The sequence below is a fragment of the Eulemur rufifrons genome, chromosome 13, assembly GCF_041146395.1.
Source record: "Eulemur rufifrons isolate Redbay chromosome 13, OSU_ERuf_1, whole genome shotgun sequence".
In the NCBI taxonomy this organism is placed as follows: Eukaryota; Metazoa; Chordata; class Mammalia; order Primates; family Lemuridae; genus Eulemur; species Eulemur rufifrons.
Window position 1 is genome coordinate 3,091,361 of NC_090995.1, and position 16,907 is coordinate 3,108,267.

Here is a 16,907-nt window from a genome sequence, read left to right on the forward strand (position 1 = left end):
CAGAGTGTGCTAAGTTGGTAAAGTGGTAAAAACTTTATGGATGTGAAAACAAACTCAAAATGATTATAGCATAAGGAATCCAGGGTAGATCAGAGAATTAAGATAGGGGCCAGGTCCCCATAAGACCATGTATGTATAAATCATGATGATATTGAACTTTATCCTATGAGCATAGTAAAAAAAAAAAAAAAACCACCCGTGATTTTCACAAAAGGAGTTACATGGTTAGATTTGGGTTTTTACAGTATCATTTTAGTTGCTGTGTAAGCCAAGGGCAAAGGTTATTGCCAAAGAAGAGATGAGCATGGCTTGGATCAAGGTAGGAACATAGATAAGTGAATGATTTTCAGAGATAATTCAGGAGGTAGAATCAGAACTATGATTGATTGGATTTGGGTATATGGAGGCAGCAATTAAAAACCAGACTAGGCCGGGTGCGGTGGCTCACGCCTGTAATCCTAGCACTCTGGGAGGCCTAGGCGGGTGGATCGCTCGAGGTCAGGAGTTCGAGACCAGCCTGAGCAAGAGCGAGACCCCGTCTCTACTAAAAATAGAAAGAAATTATATGGACAACTAAAATATATATACAAAAAATTAGCCGGGCATGGTGGCACATGCCTGTAGTCCCAGCTACCCGGGAGGCTGAGGCAGTAGGATCGCTTAAGCCCAGGAGTTTGAGGTTGCTGTGAGGTAGGCTGACGCCACGGCACTCACTCTAGCCCGGGCAACAGAGCGAGACTCTGTCTCAAAAAAAAAAAAAAAAAAAAAAAAACCAGACTAAAATTTTCCAAAAGTTTGGACATGAAAGGGAGTAGAGAAAAAAGGGCGGTAGCTGGGAGACGATGTGGTTTCCAAAGAAGGCTTTTATTTTTTCAATTATCATTTCTCAGATGAGAGACCTTACTAATTTTTTAATCCTGATGGAAAGGGGCACGTAGAAGGCGTCTGTAGTCCAGTGTCTGCATGTTAAAAGTAGAGGCTCGAGGTGCACACAGGACTCCAGAAAGCCAGTAGTTCCTCCATTCAATCTAGCAAAGGACTTGGGTAAAGACTTTACCGGGTGGCACCCTCGGGAAAGTCAAAAGAGAAACCCAGGCCCTTAAATTTGTTCATCTACAAAAAAAAAAAGGTTTTATAATAACAAACCCTGAAAACTAATGAAATAGTCTTATGCATCTTTTCCGCACAAGAACGTCTTCTAGCCCAAACCCTTGCGTGCATTTCCCGGGGAACCGCAGGGCCCAACGATCCGGCACAGAACACTCCTCCGCACCGCGGCCAACTGCGCACGCGCAGGACGCGGGCCGGGGAGGGGCGGGGCACGTCGGACGACCGCGCGCGCGCGCGTGCGCATTTCCGCCAGGCCTCCCCGGAAATCCCTTATCACGGGGCGCCGGAGTCGTCCCGAGTGCTTCCTGGAGCTTCGACGAGGTCACGGATCATGTGACAGCCGCTTGCTGAGCAGAGTGTCTTTGAAGCTGTCCCTGAAGTGACAGCGGAGAGAACCCGGCAGGCCAGAAGCCCAGGTAACTGGAGCGCCTTTGCGCAGCGTTCAGGCCCGGTCCCGGGTGTGGCGCGGGTGGTGACACCGAAGAGGAGAGGACGCCCCTGCGCCGTGGGCCCAGCTCCGCGGGGTGGAGGGCACGGGTGGGGTGGGCTGCGGAAGGGCGTCCCAGCTGGCTGCCCGTAGGGGGTTGGGGAGCTCGGACTCCCTTCCTCCCTGGTCTGAGCCCTGGACCCGCGGAGTTCTGCGAAGTGGTGACAAGGGCCGAGCTCGCTTATTTAGCTGGTGGCGGAGAGGGCGGAGAAGCCTGGAGGGAAGAGTCACCGGCAGTTTCTCTTCCAGGCGTGGAGATTGATCCTGCGGGAGAAAGGGGTTCGTCATGGCGGATGTGAGTTGACACCCCCACTTCAGAAGGGGAGGGTGAGGAATTTGGAGGAGGCTGGTGAGGGAGGAGAAGTAGAACTTCCCAAGTACAAATTTGTTCCGGTTTGGGTTCCTCCCCTCCCCCCAATGAATTATTTTTCTCTGAGATTGGGAATAGGAGACTAATACGAATGAATTTGCAGGATGCCGAGTTTCTGCCTGGAATGGGGCTGGAGGACACTAAGGTGCCTGAGGTCGAGAAAATTGTATTGTCCCTACTCCCCAATCCTGCTGGGGCATAAGAGAAGCTATATTTATCGTTTGAAATTCTAAATGATATTTGCTGCCATTCCCATCAATATCTGATAAGTAGAACATGTGTTCTGAATCCTTTTTTTTTTTCCAATAAGTGGTCATGATATCTCGTTAGGTTCATTGTAGCAATTTAAGATAATTTCTAACGTATACCTCTGTAGCAACCTGATAAATTCAGTGTGTGTGTGTGTGTTTAATATGAGAGCAAAAGTAAGCTGGTGTTGTGATAACATGAAACAAAATGATCATTCAGGTTTGGAGAATAGTAGGGATTGGAGGATCAAAACAACAGATACCTGATTCATCCATGGAAGGTCACAGTTGATACTTGGATTGTCAGTGAAGTTCCCCAAATGAGAGAGTGTAATGAGACAAAATAGTCTTCTATTTCTTTAGTCCTAGCTGTGTTCCATGTCAAATATTTGACACACATTGTCATTTATCTTTAGTCATGTGAAGGAACAGAGGTTAATCACCTTACTCAGGATGATTAAAATGATGGTAGAAAATCTGCCTTTGGACATGGAAAGGTGTTCATGATATCTTCTCAAGTGTACACAATAACAACAGTCTGTAAAATACTGGTATGAAAAGTATAATCTAGTTTTATGTATGTATTTGTGTTTCCCATTTCTGGGTATGCTAATACATACATCTTCTCAATAAACTTTAACCATAATCTTAAGACACAGCTTCTGTGATTATCCCTATTCAACAAGTAATGAAACAGAGGCTTAGAGAAAAAAAGTTATTTAACTTGCTCCAAGTTACATGACTAGTAAATATCAAAATCAGACAGAGAAAGATCAAACACAAGCAAGAAAAGTTATGAATGATAACCTAAGGTCTCTGAAATGTGGATAGGACAGGATTTAGAAAACCAGTGGAAGGCATATTATTATATGATTTTTATGTATTCCCTTCAGGACCTAAAGCGATTCCTGTATAAAAAGTTACCAAGGTAAGATATTATTAATTTGTTATTGCATATATTCAGTATATCATATGTTAATTTATCAAGTATTTTGTTTCTGTTTTTAGACTAATATTATTTGCATATTAGGCTATTATTTAGCACTTTCAAATGCCTAACATAACCGTAGGTAGCACAACGGATGTGCTTTGAGCTTACAGAAAAGTAACATGGGTCCTGGAGAAGGTATGTAACTTGTCCACGGTCAAACAGCTAATGGATGCTGGAGGACTAGAACTCAGATTTCATGCCACTTTTGAGTTTTTTAAAATATATTATTATAGTAGTTTACTGGATTGTACTTTAAAGTTGTTATAGTAATTTTAAGGGAAAAAAATTAAGAACTTGCCTTTACTTTTTAATAGCAATATTAAAACCAAGTTGCCCAGTCTATATAATTTGAGAATACTAGACTCAATAGTTTATACTTGAAAAATCACAAGGCTTTCTTTTGCCTGTACACAGCCCATTTGATGTACCATTTTATAAATTAGGCTCTTGTGTATGTTAAGGTTAGCAAACTTTCTTTTATGTATTTTACTGATGCAAAGGACTTTTTCACTTTAATTGAATTAAAATTCACATTTAGTTTGATGTAAAATGAAGCCTTGCTGCTTTCCTCTGCATCCACAACTATTTACAGAAAATTCAGAATTCCTCAGAGTTAAGAGCATGAGAGAGAGAGAGAGAGAGAAATATGACCCATGACATCCATTTTTCACATTCCAGAATAAGGTGATTCAGAATTAACTGAATAACCTTTGAGGTAATATAGCAGGATATGTGGTGAGATCCTTTTTTCTTACCCCCCAGATCTATTTGAAGTTAAACAAAAAGGTTTAGATGTCAGTTTATTTCTGTAGGTAGGAAAGAAAACTCTTGTTTAGATTTTTGCTTGAATTGCTTGGTGTGGTTTGCCTATTGGCTTGTGCCTTTACTCTGATTGCAGACCACTAGAAATTAATGATAACTATTTTCTGGTTATTTCTTACTAATGTATTACTTAAATTCATTTTTATTCTCTTCCTCCTCCTATTGACAAACTATAGAGACAAGATGCTGATTCTGTTCTCAACCTATAGCAATACAGGCATCCTAGCTGGTAATGCAGAGCCACAGAGATGACTAAATAAGCTGAGACCATGCAAAGGAATTCTAATAATCGATGGGAAAAATAACAATTGTTTTTTCAACTTTTTCAAAGAATTAAAACCTCTCTTATTGTTGGTTACAAATATTTAGGGGAGTGAATACTAAAACTAATATTTGTTTAATACTTAATTTCAAACATTGAGAATGAAAGTGTTTTATTTCTTTGTAAAAAAACACTTATCAAGAGTAGCGTGAACAGTGTTTGCCTGCTTCTTTTCATATACCTTAAGATAAGGAGCAACACCTTTTCTGTACCTTGGCTAACTGGCATACTTCATTCCTGTTCTAAGTTTGGATCAGCTTTCAATATTTTGTCCTTTGTATTTTCAATGTTGTGGGATATTTCTGAGATTTCCTTTAATAAGATTTTTTTTTTTTTTTTTTGCCAGCATCACTTCCTTTGGAACATTTTTGTCACAACCACTTTACTCATTTATGTCAATAAATTTGCCTTCACTGAGTTCCTCTGGCTCCGTATCTAGAGTCTCTCTAATAGCAATAGTGTCAGCATTCACTTGGTCATTTATTTCTTCTAAAACTGTTTACTTTCTATTTGAATTTCAGTTCCAGCATTATTATTTTTAATTTCTTCCTTGTATTCCATCTTTGCTAGCTAGTTCCCTCTTTCACTTATCTTTCCTTTTTTTTTTTTTTTTTAATGTTACGTGGTTTATCACTGGGAGATTCGGAAGTACAAAAAAAAACTACATGCTTTGCTCTCTTCCTGTGAGCTGAATGACAGAGGTCCAGTGACCATGACCGGCCACCACCATACTTTTAAAGAAGTGATGTGACTGGTTGCTAATTACAAAGTGCAATTTTTTTTTTTTTTTTTTTTTTTTTGAGACAGGGTTTCCCTCTGTCACCCAGGGTGGAGTGCAGTGGCACAGTTATAGCTCACTGCACCCTCAAACTCCTGGGCTCAAGCGATCCTCCTGTCTCAACCTGCCGAGTAGCTGGGACTACAGGCACATGCTACCATGCCCAGCTAATTTTTTTAACTTTTGTAGAGATGGGGTCTTGCTATGTTGCCAGGCTGATCTTGAACTCCTGGCCTCAGGTAATCCTCCTGCCTCTGCCTCCCAAAGTGCTGAGATTATAGGCATGAGCCACTGCACCCTGCCAACATCTGTTAATTATGTAGTTATTTACATAGTGATTTGTGGCCTGAAGAGTTAGCAAAGTTTGTACTTCATGCAATTATTCAGTTAATACGCCATGCTACCTGAAATTTGACCCATGCTATTGGGGAGAAATGGTGTTATTTAACTAAACCATGACAACTAACATGCATATGTTGGAACTGTGGAAAATGAGGGCTTTCTATATTTATCTGTAGTTGACGGAAGCTTAGCATATTGAAAGGATGCTCAAATTGGAGTTGGGGGAGGCATCCCACTACATTGGTGACTAAATATAGGAATGGAAACATAGTTGACCTACTTACAAGTCTTAGCAGTTTATAATCCTGTTTTGCATGTTAATATCTCTTGTTGAAGAAGCGATAAAATTGTATTCATTGTTCTTAAGTTGTAAAGCCACCAGTAAGATACTCATTATTCACCTGGAGATCTAATAAATAAAGCAATAATTGACTGTAATTACATGATCTGTGATTGTAAGTAACAAAATTGGTTCAGACAATGAGGGTCTCACTTTAACAAGTAGGTATACTCTGAAAATAATGGTGTATGACACTAAGTATGGTGAAGGTATCTGTATAAAAGAATTTGAGAATAATCCAAAATGTATTCATTTATTACTGAGTAGCTCTAATGTTGGTCGAAAACAGTTGAAAAGTAAATGCTTGTTTCTTCTTTGAATTCTGACATTTTTTATCTTTTAGCCAGAGAGAAAATAATCAGGTGGTTGTGCTGATCAAGAAATAAATTCAGTTTAAGGATATTTGTAAAAACAATATTAAAATCTTCCCATAATGGCGGGAAAGGGATTAGTACCATCTGTTGCTTCAGAATGACTAAGGCAGGTTTGACTCATGTTCATGATCATTTCCTGAAAGTAGGCTCACTACATCCCAAGAGTGGAAAGAATGAAGAAATAATGCTGGGAACACTTAGAAAGAATAGTAGAATACACACTTTGACTTGTGGCTATATGTGTGGATTTGGACGCAGGCGTCTTGGCTTCAGAGCCATGGATCCATCCTGTTAACTGTTGTATTCCTGTGCTTCTCAACGACTAAGCCAGCCACCTACGGATATTAACAGAATGTGTGTTTTTGTGCATTTTTGAATTCTCTGTTAAATGTCATTCTTGGATTTGCATTTTAAAATCCAGTTGTGACCCAAAGCATTCTCAGGCTTTAATAATCACACTTTTTATTTTTTAAAATAACAAAATATTTCATAATTATGTGAATAAAACTACGGTATTTTTGATTACTGATGTAACATTTGATTTTTAGAATAAAAATGACTGCGTTAGTGAGCTTGAAGTTGAGATTTTTGCAGAATATTTCATAAAACGTATTACTGCTGAAAGTATGGTATATCTTTTAATGAATCACAATTATTTTTAATTATTAGTAAAAATTTATTCATATTACTCTTTGTCCACTGTGCATAGAATTGGAAACAACTTTTATATTTGTGACCTGATTTTTAAAAGTGGGTATTTTAAGAGTGTAAATAATTTTTCTACTTTCCTGGACTCATATCTCTGAAATTCATTAAAAAGAAAGTCTTTTTTTTTTTCTATTTCCTCTTTTGGTGCATTAGTTGGCATTTAAATTAATTTCCATAGAAATTAGAAAAAAGTAGCTACCTATGGTGGCACAGATTTTTCTAAACATTTTCACAGTACTGTTTTTACCTATTTTTTAATTTGTTTATTTTGGAGGTAGGTAATACATTCATAAAGTCAGATTCAAGAGTTAACTGGGGGACATGGAGTGAGCAGCTTCCTGTTCCTGCCCTCCAGCCACACAGTCCCCCCCAGAGCCACCCCGTTATCTTCAGAGATACCTTACGTAGCTACCGGCAAACCGTGTGCATGTATTTACACACACACACCACACGCTTACACATTTTGTTACCTAAGTTGTTTCTTCTTGTACACACTATTGTAAACTGTGTTTTTTCACCTAAGAATGTAACTCTGAGGGCCAGGCATGGTGGCTCATGCCTCTTAACCCTAGCAGTTTGGGAGGCCGAGATGGGAGGATTGCTTGAGGCCGGGAATTGGAGACCAGTCTAAGCAAGAGCAGGACCCTGTCTCTACAAAAAATAGAAAAATTAGCCGGGCGTGGTAGTGCATGCCTGTAGTCCCAGCTGCTCAGGAGGCTGAGGCAGGAGGATCGCTTGAGCTCAGGAGTTTGGGGTTGAGCTATGATGACACCACTGCACTCTACCCAGGGCAGCAGAGTGAGACCCTGTCTCAAAAAAAAAAAAAAAAAAAAGTGTGACTTTGAGAGCAGCCCCTGATAGTACATAAAGAATTTCCTTTTTCTTTTTATGGCTGCAGAATATTCCATTTCATGTGTATATCATAACTTATTTAACTTGTCTTTCTTAATGGACAGTTAGGTTTCTCATCTTTTTCAAGTGATATTGCTGTTGATAACTGTACAAAGTGATTTGCATGTGTGCAAATATCTGTGGGGTTTTTTTTATATCTGATTTTTAACTTAGAATAATATATGTGTTTTATGTATTAATCTTATAAAATGTTTTAATCCACATATAATTTCAGGATTGGATGATAATAGGAAATAATACCAATAATAGTATAAATAGTATAAAAATTATTTTGCACAGTCTCATCATTCTTATTTTTAAATGATTTTGTCTGTAACATTTTCCATCAAATTTTAATAACGCTTCTCTGACTTAAAAGTTTTTGACAATGGGATTTTTAAAAATTTACTTTTGAGTATTCTAACATTAGGTTAATATGACTATTTCTCATTCCTAAATTAAGACATTAAGGTTAACACAATAAGGAATGGATAATTCTGGGTTCCTGTAGGAACAATGAACAACATATCTCTGAGTTGCAGTTTACAGAGAGTTAGAGGGCTATAGGTTTTGTGTTAAAAAGAGTTTTGCATAAATGCTGGAAGTTGGGCAGTGTTTCCCCATTATAATTTTTAACACTTTTGTGCTCTAGAGTGTGTATTTCTTAACTGCTAATTTCTCAGGGAATCTCACTGATAATTTAGTACTTAAACTGTAGTGATAAATTATGTCATTGTCAGTGTGGACAGGTGACACCATTGGTATTAGTTAATTTTAATTAATAGTTTTGAATGTTAACTTTGTACCAGCCTATGCTTTACATGCATTATTTTATTAAATTTCACAATATCCAAATAAGATAAGTACAGTTATTCCCATTTTCAGATTGCTCAACTGAGGCTTAGAAAGATTTCCTAACTGGCCCAAGGTAGCGTAAGTAACAGCAGAGCCTGGACTGGAATCCAGATCTTTCTAACTTTAAAACTACAGCCTTGACCATTCTGCTTATTTCTTCTCAGGTAACCGTGGCTGAAAGGGTTACTGCATGACCTTCCTTCTTTTTGTCCTGTTTCTGCAGCCTAGAACAGTCTTTCTACTCCTCTTCACTTAGTGCCCTAACATCTCAGCTGAGATGTCACTTCCTCCAGGGAAGCCTTCCCTGACCCACTTGTCTGCGTCAGCCCCCTCTTTGCTAGGCGCTCATATCCTCATGGACCTCATAATAGCACTTGGCTACTGGTTGTAGTTCTACATTTGTTAGTCTGAGATGATTGATTGTAGCCATTCACTTTTTAGATTGTAAACTTTGTGAAGACAGCAATTATGTCTGTTTTTGCTTATCATGGTATCATAAAGTATTAAGTGCCACAAATACTTCATATTGGAATGAATGAGAGAGGAAAAAAGACCTCTTTTTTTCTCACTATAACTACTGCTCATAACCGTTCATACATTTATAAATAATGGAATGATAATACATTAGCAGTTTTAATAGAGAATCATCTATGTTTTAAATCTTCATTAATAAATTGCATAAGTTTGTAAAGATTATAGACATCTCAGTGATAAACATTTATTCAATTTCCGGAAGAGTTTTGGCAAACACATTATGGGAACATATGATAATCAATAATTGAGGTTCTATGGGTTTTTAGAAAGAAAATATGTGAAAATTACCATTATGTCTTTGAAGTGCATACTTTGAGAAAATGAAACGTTTTGTATTTTAACTTTTTTCTCTTTCTAGTGTTGAAGGACTCCATGCTATTGTTGTGTCAGATAGGGATGGAGTACCTGTTATTAAAGGTATTAACTGAGCACCTAAAATGCAATTGTTGTGTTTGCCTTTGACTAAAACTGTGTGTATTTATATGTGTTTACAACCATATAAAACTCATTTCAGTAAATTCAGGAGATACTAGTTTTGGGGGAAGTGTTTGCTTTTTATGTTAAAGGCTGAATTGGAACCTATAATATATTAGATGTCAAATGTATCATGTTAACATGTAGAGTTTCAGCATGGATTTATCATAGGCCCAGTTTCCCATTAATGACATTTATGGTATAATATAAACCATTAGTAAATTTAAGGGATGAGAATGAGTATGTGTGCAGCTAGATATAATATATGCACAGACATCCCTACATATTTTTTTATCAACATTGCTAGTAGTGTTAGGATAATACCCATATATGTATGTCATCATGTATTGATTATTTTGTTTAATCTTGCCTGATTTCTTACTTTGCTACTGGAAATAGATTTTTTTTTTTAAACTTTTAACTTCACAATTACTTTAGTTAACCAGAATCTAACAAATTTTCACCTGATTTTTAGCCTTTTTTTTTTTTTTTAAGTATATATGATCTCACGAAGAGCCAGTATAGATTCAGACCATTTTTACCATTTCTACTTTATGGTGTGATCAGAATGGGAGTTCCTAGTTGCAGTGGGACACTGTCATGGCTTTACCAAATAGTAAAGATTAATTTTCTGTACATTTTGTTTACAATTTATTTTCCACCTGGAGCTGTTATGTGTGTCAGATAATTTTAGACTTCAGAAATGAAAGGAGGTTTAGAGGTCACTTAATATAGTTCTTTGATTTTGTAAGTGACGGTGGTCATGTACGAGAAGTATGTTGCTAGTTCGCAGTGGCACGTGAGTCAGGGACAACACAGCAGCAGAACCCAGCGTCTCCTGTTGAGTGGCACAGTGGGCTTCTACCCGCCATGACAGTCACATGGCCACGGGCCTGACTCCACCTAGGCCTTTTAATGAGTGAAAGGAAGATGAAACAGCCAGCTACAGGGTTACTCACATCTGTACGAGAGATACTGCTGCGGTCAGTTTTATGAGAACAAAAGTTTTTGTAGCATTTTTCATTAGTTTATTCTAGCCTGGATCTCAGATAACCAGAATATTCAATTTCTTAAATGTACTGCTTAATCTATATTTTAAGGTAGATATCAAGGAAATAAAAACACTGAGTATGCTTTTAAATAAAGAATGTGAGAATCAGCATTTATTTCCCTCGTCACGATCACTGAACTTCTCATTGAGCGATTTTTCACACCTAAATTGATAAGACCCAATTAGTGATTTTCAATATTGTGAAACATAACCTCTGCACTCAATTTTTTTTATGGATTTATGGTTTTTTTTTTTAAGTGCTATAAATCTTCTCCCTACATAATTTTTATTTAAATCACTTATTTTCCTAGTGGCCAATGATAATGCTCCAGAACATGCTTTGAGACCTGGTTTCTTATCTACTTTTGCCCTTGCAACAGACCAAGGGAGCAAACTTGGACTTTCAAAAAATAAAAGTATCATCTGTTACTATAACACCTACCAGGTAAGTTCATAATTACCAAATGGTGTGCTGATGTCAACTCTCATTTTTGTGTCTTTTATATAAAATAGCTTGTGCTATAATTCTAAATTTTAATTTTGAAGGAGGATGAAATTTTAAAATTTTAGCCTTCAAATTGGTTAATTTAAACCGTAGTGATTTTTTTCTCCCCCCACATTTTACACCAGGAAATAATTACTTGGGAAAAATAGTTAAAGATTTAATAATAAAGTACATATTATCCTAAAAAGGGTAAGTCAGGTCACTGTTACCTCCAGTAGGTGGTGCCCTTAGCTAAACTGTGATTTCCCAAATGACACTTTTTTTTGTTGTGTGACAAATAAAAAATTTTCCTTGACAGTCAAATGATAAGTTATTTAAATTTGTTATTGCTGCTGAATCCATCATTTTATTTGAAATGGTATGTATAATAAGTGAGATTATTTGTGGAGAAATTTGTAGTTACATATTTCTTGATCTCTACCTGTATTTCCTTCTTAAGAATAAATTAATCCCTTCTGCTTTAGAGTGATGTTTCCTACTTGATTCATTGATGTACCACTGATGATACACAAGTAATACTTTTTATCTAAAAAATTACATATTTTAGTGTGTACTGGGTAAAAGATAACCAACTCATCTGACCTTTAATTGCACCAGTAAAGGATTAAGTTTAAGCTACCTTTTTTTAAAGGTAGTTGACATAAAGTTAACTTGAATTTAAATTAATTTAAATTGCAATGATACAGAAAATATGAAGATAAAATGACTTGAACGACTAAGAAATACTGCCTTTAGTCAACTATTTATTGAGCCGCCAGTAGGTAATTGACATTCTGCTGAGCTTTAGAGACAAAAGATGAAGACACAGTTTCACCTTAAAAACTACTCAGGCTAAGTGATATTAATGTCTCCAAGAGATTATTAGTAACTGTTTTATGGAAATATTTACGTTCAGCTCTTTTATATTTTATGATGTAATACTATGTTGTTAGGCTAGTGGCATTGACGAATTTAAAAAGTTCTGAAAGATTAAGACATTTCAGTTGAGTTATACTACCTTTTCATAATGTGACATTATTTAGATCTTATTTTCTTTTTAGGTGGTTCAATTTAATCGTTTACCTTTGGTAGTGAGTTTCATAGCCAGCAGCAATGCCAATACAGGTATGTTTTAATTACCTTACAGCTTCTAATTCTTATATTTTTAATTTAATTACCATATCTTAATTCAATTTAACTTGAATTACTTACCATATCTTGTACTCCAATATAATAGGAATAGATTTAGAGTTAGGATACTTAAATTTGTGGCCCTGTTACACCATCTTTTTTGCTTAATCTCGGGAATTACAATTTTTTTCTGGATTCTAGTTTTCATATCTGTATAATGGAGCTAATATCTGCTTCTTCCATCTTCTGGGATTATTTTCTAGTTCAGATGAGACAGTATATGGGTAAATGATTTTTTTGAGATAGAAAAATTAAATGTTATCTTAAGTGGTACATCTTGCTCACATTAAAGCAGGTTAAGAAAACAAAAAGGGAAAAGAAGATAAGCAAACAAAACACATAAAATGATCAAGGATGAATTGAATTCCATATAGACCAATGTATTAAATTAGAATTTTTAAAATTTTGCATAATGGGCAAGATGAATATGAGCATTGAAAGAGTGTGAGTAGGATGAACATACTGCCATTCTTGAGGGCTGAGGAATTTCAGAATAGTGAATAGTAAAATTCCATTATATCCAATACCTTTCACTGGATATTTATGAGTAAAATAGTGACGGTATTCAGTTGAATTGTTTTTTTACTCCCTTTTGGATAAAGTAGAATTTTTTTTTTTTTTTGAAACATCTGCCTCCAGATTTAATTGCTATTGAGAATTGTTATACATCACTTTTCTTGTTTTCTTCCCCCCCCCAAGTTCTTCTAGCTTTGTCACTGAAGCCTGTTTTTTAGACATCTCGTCTTTAGAGTGAGAAGTATAGATTTGATCCGTTAGGTCTCTTTCATTTGTTGAATTTATAAAATTTTGATTACTTTGCTCAGTATTGCAGTGTATATAATTTATTTTGTATACTAATACATATGTTTTTCATCCATTTACTTAAATAACAGATGGTGAAAATAAACTTTGTAAAGATTACAGAATTTTTGGTTACTTTATTCAGGATTACAGTACAATCTGAGCAGCCCTAACCTGAAGGTCTGAAATCTGAAATATTCCAAAATCTGAAACTTTTGAGCACCAACATGACATTCAAAGGAAACATTCATTGGACCATTTTGGATTTTCAGATTAGGGATACTCAATCAATATGTATGCTTCAGATATTCAAAAACCTGAAAACACTTCTAGTCCCAAGGATTTTGGGTAAAGGGGTATTCAGCGTGTGGTGTGGTTTGGGTTTGGGGTTTTTTTTTGGTTTGTTTGTTTGTTTGTTTGTTTTTGTCACAGGAAGTAAACTAAGTCTGATTTACTTTTGGGTAATTATAAATTTTGTACAAGAGAGAACTTAAGTTGAAGACTTTCAGAAACATTTTTCTAATAATCTAATTTTCTTCATCTCTTTGTTTTAGGACTAATTGTCAGCCTAGAAAAGGAACTTGCTCCATTATTTAAAGAACTGACACGAGTTGTGGAAGTTTCTTAATCTGACAGTGGTTTCCATGTGTACCTTATCTTCATTACAGCAACACAATATCAATCCAGCAGTCTTTGGAACACAGGAATACTTATATCCACGTGCTCAAGAAAGGTCCCCCTTTTCCACCTTCTACTAAAGAAAGAGCCTATAGATATAATTTATAGACAGATCGATTGTTATATTTTCTCGTGTTGGGTCTTTTCTTATTTAGTGAGGTCTGGGGATACCACAGAAATGGCTCCGTCTGTCACAGCTCCCATGGAGTTAGTCCGGTCACCAGACATGGCTGAGATTCTATTCAGTGGGTCAGAATCAAAATGGTGCATTGATCCACCGGAGCCCCTGAGTGTTCCCTGTTGTACAGTGTGCCCAAGTCTGCAGAATGAAGCAGACTCTTTTTATTGTGAATAATGATAAGGACATATTTTTCTTCAGATTATGTTTTATTTCTTTGCATTGTGAGGAAGATAAAATGGCGTAGTAAAAGGAATAAAATCAGTACAATCACTAACTTTCCTTTGTGCATATTATTTTGCAGTATAGGTGAATATTACTAATTGATTCTTTTCAGAGGGTGCTGCTCCTTAATGCAAATGAAAATGATGGCCAATGAGTTTTCCCCCAACTCTGCTTTCTGTAACCAATCAGTGTTTTAATGTTTGTGTGTTTATGAAATTTAAATATGGTTTGTTACTGAATTCTGTTTCCAGTGTCAATATGTATGAAAACATGACAGTGTAGCCAGTTTTTTCATACATGCGTATAAATAAAATAGTATTTTTAAAAATATAATTTTGAGCACTACATAGGTCTTTTTTTTTTTTTTCTTCCAGATTTTCCCAAAAGTTTAAAGAACATAATTAACTGAATTCATTCTTTCAACTACATGAATAAGGAGTGAGTGTTTCTCGTAGGTATTTGTTTGGAGATTGTTCTACCTAAAGTAAGCTGTCAATTAGAAAAGAAAGCTCATCCGTAAACCTAATTTAATCTCCACGAAAGAGTTACAGTTCTACAGTTGGCCCTTTATGTTCAGGAATGCGGTTCATCATTTAAGGTTGTTTCCTTGTAGGTTCTTTAACAATCAGTTTGTCACTGGTATAGTTCAGTACATACGCATTGAGAACCTGGGTGCCAGTCAGCAGAGCTACGACGTCGCACGGTTGTAGGAAGCACCATTCACGTGTTTCTGTGCTTTGGGGGAGAGTTGTACAGTGAGGCATTCGGCCAAGTATTGTGCTGCCTTCCCTTCCCTCTGCCTCCCTCCGTACCACATAAATAAGAGGTTAATTTGTAGTTCCTTCCTTCAAAGAGCTTACAGTTCAGTAAAGGAAGCAGGGACAGAAAGTGCTGTGATAAAGTTATACACAGGGTGCCGTAGAATCACAAAATCAGGCCACCAAAAATGGGCAAGACGTTCTTTATAGATGGAGACGTCAAGTTTTACCTGCAGGGAGGCAGTAAATATAGTCATGTACTGTGTAACATTGCGGTCAGTGATGGACACACACACACGAGTGGTCAGAGCACTAGGCTGTGCCGCATAGCCTGGGTGTGGAGTGGGTTTGTGTAAGCACAGTCTGCGATGTTCACGTGATGATTAAGTCACCTAAGGATGCGTTTCTCAAAGTGTATCATTGTCATTAAGTGATGCATGGTTGTTACAATCTAATGAAACATTAGACACACCCATTGAAATCTAGAATTCCCATTATCTGGATTATTACTTAGTAGTGTCCAGGAAATTTTTGCCAATGCAATGATGCATGAAACAATAAAGTCTTTGAGAAATGAGGTGGCCAAATTTTTATTTTCAGGTAATAATTGTGTATCTTAAAAATCTCAGGAAAAGAAACTGTAATAAATGGAGCCACTTAACGTTTATACGGTGAGTACTGCCACTGTTGAAATTCCTGAGGAGGTATGATAAAGTGTTTGACAGTTCATCTGGAAAAACAAGCAGGTGCAAATTGCTCAGTTTTGAAAAGGTGATATAAAACTAGATTAACTGTTTTTGAAAGGTAGTATAAAGCTAAATGCACAGCTAGACAGATCAATGGAATGTGGACTTACCCAGAAACAGACTTTAATACATGCTTATGAGGACTGAAAATAGTATGAGATCGCATCATAACTCAGTGGGGAAAGGATCATCCAAGAAGTAGGGCCGTCATTTTGTATGCCCTGTTAGTGGCAGTGTAAATTATTATACCCTCCGTGTACAGCAATTTGGCAATCTCTGTCATACTTTCAAATGCACATAACCTTTGGCCCTGCAATTCTGCTTCCAGAAATTTATCCTACCAATGCGTGTAGATGTGCAAAATTGCATATTTACAACCATGTTCTTTGCAACTTGGTAATATCAAAGGATTGGATGCAACCTAAAAAATCTACCATAGGTGGAATGACCATGTGTTCCGGTTTTTCAAACAGTACCAGTTTATACCTTCTGTTCGTGGTATAATTATTAATCGTGCCCCTTTCACTCTCAAATGTGCCACTTTAGATAAGAAATTATATGGTCACCTTAATCTTAGAGAATGGGTGAAATAAATTACTACATTTGTCCAATGGAAAAAAGAGTGAAGTGCTTTAAGTACTGAGATGAAATAATCTCCAAGACATGGTGTTCATTGAAAAAAGCATGGTGTGAAACTGACATGCTACAATGTATGTGTAAGAAGAAAAAATATATACATACTCATATTTGTAATTGGTGGACTGTCTCTGAAGAAACAGATGGAAGAACCTGAGGACATTGGTAGCCTCCAAGGAATGGAACCCAGGTACTTGGGAGATGAGGATCCCAGGAATGAGCCTTTTTACTATAAACTTTATTGTACTTTTTGAATTTTTACCAATTGAAAAAAATTAGAAATAAAATATTTCAGCAAACAATTTAAAATAAAATGGTGGGACATTTGGGTGAGAAAGTTAGGATTCTCCAAAGAAGTAGAACCAGGAGGCTGTACACAGTATTTCAAGGAATTGGTTTATGGAATTGTGACAACTGGCAAGTCCAAAATTTGTGGAGTAGACCAGGAGGCTGGAAGATCTCAGGAGCTGAGGCTAAAGGTTGAGGGGTAGAATTTCTTCTTGGAAACCTCAA

General features: G+C 36.6%; 1 protein-coding gene across 1 annotated transcript; it reads left to right on the plus strand.

The window, feature by feature from the left end:
• Positions 1–1,397: 1,397 nt before the first annotated feature.
• On the plus strand, positions 1,398–14,499 carry LAMTOR3 (late endosomal/lysosomal adaptor, MAPK and MTOR activator 3). Its single transcript, XM_069485475.1, has 7 exons — positions 1,398–1,526; positions 1,847–1,892; positions 3,109–3,143; positions 9,531–9,589; positions 11,009–11,142; positions 12,243–12,306; positions 13,728–14,499. The coding sequence occupies exons 2-7, from the start codon at positions 1,884–1,886 to the stop codon at positions 13,799–13,801; spliced, it is 375 nt and encodes a 124-aa protein (XP_069341576.1). The 5' UTR covers positions 1,398–1,526; positions 1,847–1,883; the 3' UTR covers positions 13,802–14,499.
• Positions 14,500–16,907: the final 2,408 nt, after the last annotated feature.

Coding starts and splice junctions, on each gene's coding strand:
- LAMTOR3 (XM_069485475.1), top strand. Junction 9,590..11,008: donor TGGAGTACCTGTTATTAAAG/GTATTAACTGAG, acceptor TTATTTTCCTAG/TGGCCAATGATAATGCTCCA. Junction 11,143..12,242: donor GTTACTATAACACCTACCAG/GTAAGTTCATAA, acceptor TTTTCTTTTTAG/GTGGTTCAATTTAATCGTTT.